Source organism: Pteropus vampyrus, unplaced genomic scaffold (assembly GCF_000151845.1).
Source record: "Pteropus vampyrus isolate Shadow unplaced genomic scaffold, Pvam_2.0 Scaffold341, whole genome shotgun sequence".
NCBI classification, from domain to species: domain Eukaryota; kingdom Metazoa; phylum Chordata; class Mammalia; order Chiroptera; family Pteropodidae; genus Pteropus; species Pteropus vampyrus.
Window position 1 is genome coordinate 520,929 of NW_011889122.1, and position 2,601 is coordinate 523,529.

General features: G+C 66.1%; 1 protein-coding gene and 1 long non-coding RNA gene across 4 annotated transcripts in view; both read left to right on the plus strand.

Moving 5' to 3' along the window:
- The window catches only part of LOC111730936, a 1,998-nt gene extending 1,769 nt beyond the window's left edge, over positions 1 to 229 (plus strand). The window contains exon 2 of the long non-coding RNA XR_002776869.1: positions 18 to 229. This is a non-coding gene — a long non-coding RNA (uncharacterized LOC111730936). The remainder of the gene's footprint in view (positions 1 to 17) is intronic.
- Positions 1 to 2,601, plus strand: part of XRCC3 (X-ray repair cross complementing 3) — an 11,319-nt gene that overhangs the window by 6,971 nt on the left and 1,747 nt on the right. The window contains exons 4-5 of one of the 3 annotated variants that reach the window (XR_002776867.1): positions 1,450 to 1,662; positions 1,765 to 2,546. Coding sequence is in view for 2 of the 3 variants with exons in the window: in XM_023522350.1 (XP_023378118.1) it covers positions 1,450 to 1,662; positions 1,765 to 2,043 (492 nt within the window). In the remaining variant the exon portion in view is untranslated. Of the gene's footprint in view, positions 1 to 1,449; positions 1,663 to 1,764; positions 2,595 to 2,601 lie in introns of those variants that run through there. The other 2 variants (XM_023522350.1, XM_023522351.1) reach the window with 2 other exon arrangements.

Below are 2,601 nucleotides of genomic sequence, written 5' to 3' on the forward strand. Positions count from 1 at the left end.
CTGGGGAGCTGGACCAGCCAGATGGGTGGGGAAGCTGTGACCTGGTCGGCTTTTCGACCCAAGGCCACAATTAGTAGAGGGACGAGCCATGATTGCAAGGGACTTGAAAGGTCGGAAGCTGACGAGCCAGCACATCAAAGTTAAGGAGGGTTAGGGCCCCTCTACCTGGCTTCCCCTGGTTTAAGAGTTGGTACAAAAAGAACTTCCAGTAAAGAATAAGACATATAAACTTTTAATTTTTAAAAAATTTACAGTAAAGTACATCATCACACACAGCATGGGGCAGTAACGTGAGAAACCGCACGTGAGGCTGGACTCGGTCAGGACACAGGCGGCTCCCCTGGGGCGGTGGCTGCACCTGCCGTGCGTCCTGCCGAACAGTGTGGCTGTTAGTACGACAGTGTGTTCCAGGGCACGGGACGTGGGACACGGTTAGTGCTGCAGGCTCCCCACTCCAGGGCCCTCCAGCCTCGGCGGCTGTCCCCTGGCTGTCACAGGGCCGGCTCTGTCCTCACACAAGCAGCATCGTCCTGTGTCTCTGGCTGGGTGCAGATTCACTGCAAGAGAAGGCCACGGTCAGGCCGGGCTGCCGCGGCCGGCACATCTCAGTTTTGTCCTGAAACCAGCCTGGGGGGAGGCAGGCCCTGCCCTAGAGCCCCGTGTCTGCCTAGAGACTGCGGGAGGCAGAGCACTCCCGGGGGACGGGGACCCCAAGCCAGGCCCCTCTTAGAGCCTGGGCCATGCAGCAAGTGGGTGCAGCCCCCTGCTTGCCTGCGGTGACGGGGAGGGTGCAGAACTCACACTGATGTTAGCGCCCTCCAGGCCACCGCTGCTGCTGGCATTTTCCACAAAAAGAGGCTCGGCTGGAGACAACCTGGAGGTCGAAGCACAGAACTGAGTTTCATTCCAGACGAGGAGCCGCACTGGACGGCTCTGTGCGTTTGGCCACGGGGAGCCCAGCCACTTCCGCCCCGGCCAGGCCAGGGCTGCTCGGAGTGCGGGGCTGAGGCCCGGGAGGACCGGCGGGGCTGGCCCGGGGGCACCTGCACCCTCACCCTGGCCCCTGCGTGGTGTCCACTCCCTGGTGTGCAGCTTGGGCACAGCCCAGGGTTCTCCGTGCTATAGGCATCGCTGGATGGACAGAACTGGCCCCTGTCCCGCTGCCTGGGTGGGGCTCAGGGCCACCCCCAGACCCGCCTGACAAGGGTGCAGTCCCAGTTAGCACAGCTGGGATAGGCTGGCTTTGGCGACATGGCCAGGTCCAGGTGTTCAGGCAGGTGTGGGGCCACCGGAGGACGGGGCCCAGTTGCGGTGATGGTCCCAAGCGGGGAGGGGTCAGACCCGTCAGGGACTCGGGAGTAAGATGGGAAGGACGTAAGGGGTTCCTCGGGACCAGGCGGGGGGGAGACGCGGGTGGTGCGGGCAGTGACACCCCCGCATGGCCTCCAGGACGCCCTGCTGGAGTGTGTGAGGAGGAACGTGCCCGTGCTGCTGTCTCGGGGGATGGTGCGTCTGGTGGTCATCGACTCGGTGGCAGCCCCGTTCCGCTGTGAGCCTGACGGGCCGGCCTCGGCGCCCAGGGCCCGGCGTCTGCAGGCGCTGGGGGCCGCACTGCGCCGGCTCAGCTGCACCTTCCAGAGCCCCGTGCTCTGCATCAACCAGGTGGGCCCCCCACCCCCGGAGCTAGGCACAACTGCTGGGCAGAGGCTTGGGGGTGGGGCGGCAGTGTGGGGCCTGCAGTTGACCCTGACCCTGACCTTCCAGGTGACAGAGGCCGTGCAGGAGCGAGACGCGGGGCCTGCTCTGGGCCCCTGCACCTGGGAGGAGCGGCTCGCCCCGGCCCTCGGAACCGCCTGGTCCAGCCAGCTCCTCATGAGGCTGATGGCCACCCGGCACCGCCCCGAGGAGGCCCCCCTCGCCCCGCCGGGCTGCCCCGCCCGCACCCTGAGGGTCCTCTTCGCCCCCCACCTGCCTCCCTCGTCCTGTTCCTACACGGTCAACACTGAGGGTGTGCGAGGGACACCAGGGACCGAGTCTTGCTGACGCCGCAGGAGCAGAGCCGCGGCCAGGGCCCAGAGGTGCCTGTTCCGCACGCGGAGTCACCAGACACGGCCCAGATCACCGCGAGGGAGTCGGCTCCACGTCCTCACCCCAGGGAGAGTGAGCACCGGGGCCCTACCTGGGAACTGGGACCTGCTCCTTCTGCTCCTTCCTCTCTTTGGGGTTCAGGATGCACCCGACTTTCAGGCCAGGGGCCCTCGTCCCTACTGCGGCACTGGCCTACAAGGCGCCACGGCGGTCTGGCGGCCCCGACCCCTCAAGGAGCAGCTTCTCCAGCCTCCGCCCATTAGCTCTTGCCCGGATACGCCACAGCCTTCTCCAGTCCCTGGGCACCTGCCCAACTGGGTTGCCACTGTGTCCCCCAAGGCTCTCGTGGGCTGGGCCTCCCCCGCCCAGGCTGCCTGGCCCCACTGCCCAGGACGTGCATCAGGGCCACTGTGACATGAGTGCCCACTGGCCCTGCCCCCTTGGAGTGCTGCCACAAGGTCCAGGGAGGGGTCTGGGGGAGAGGGGGTGCTCATTTTACTTTCGTGTTGCCTC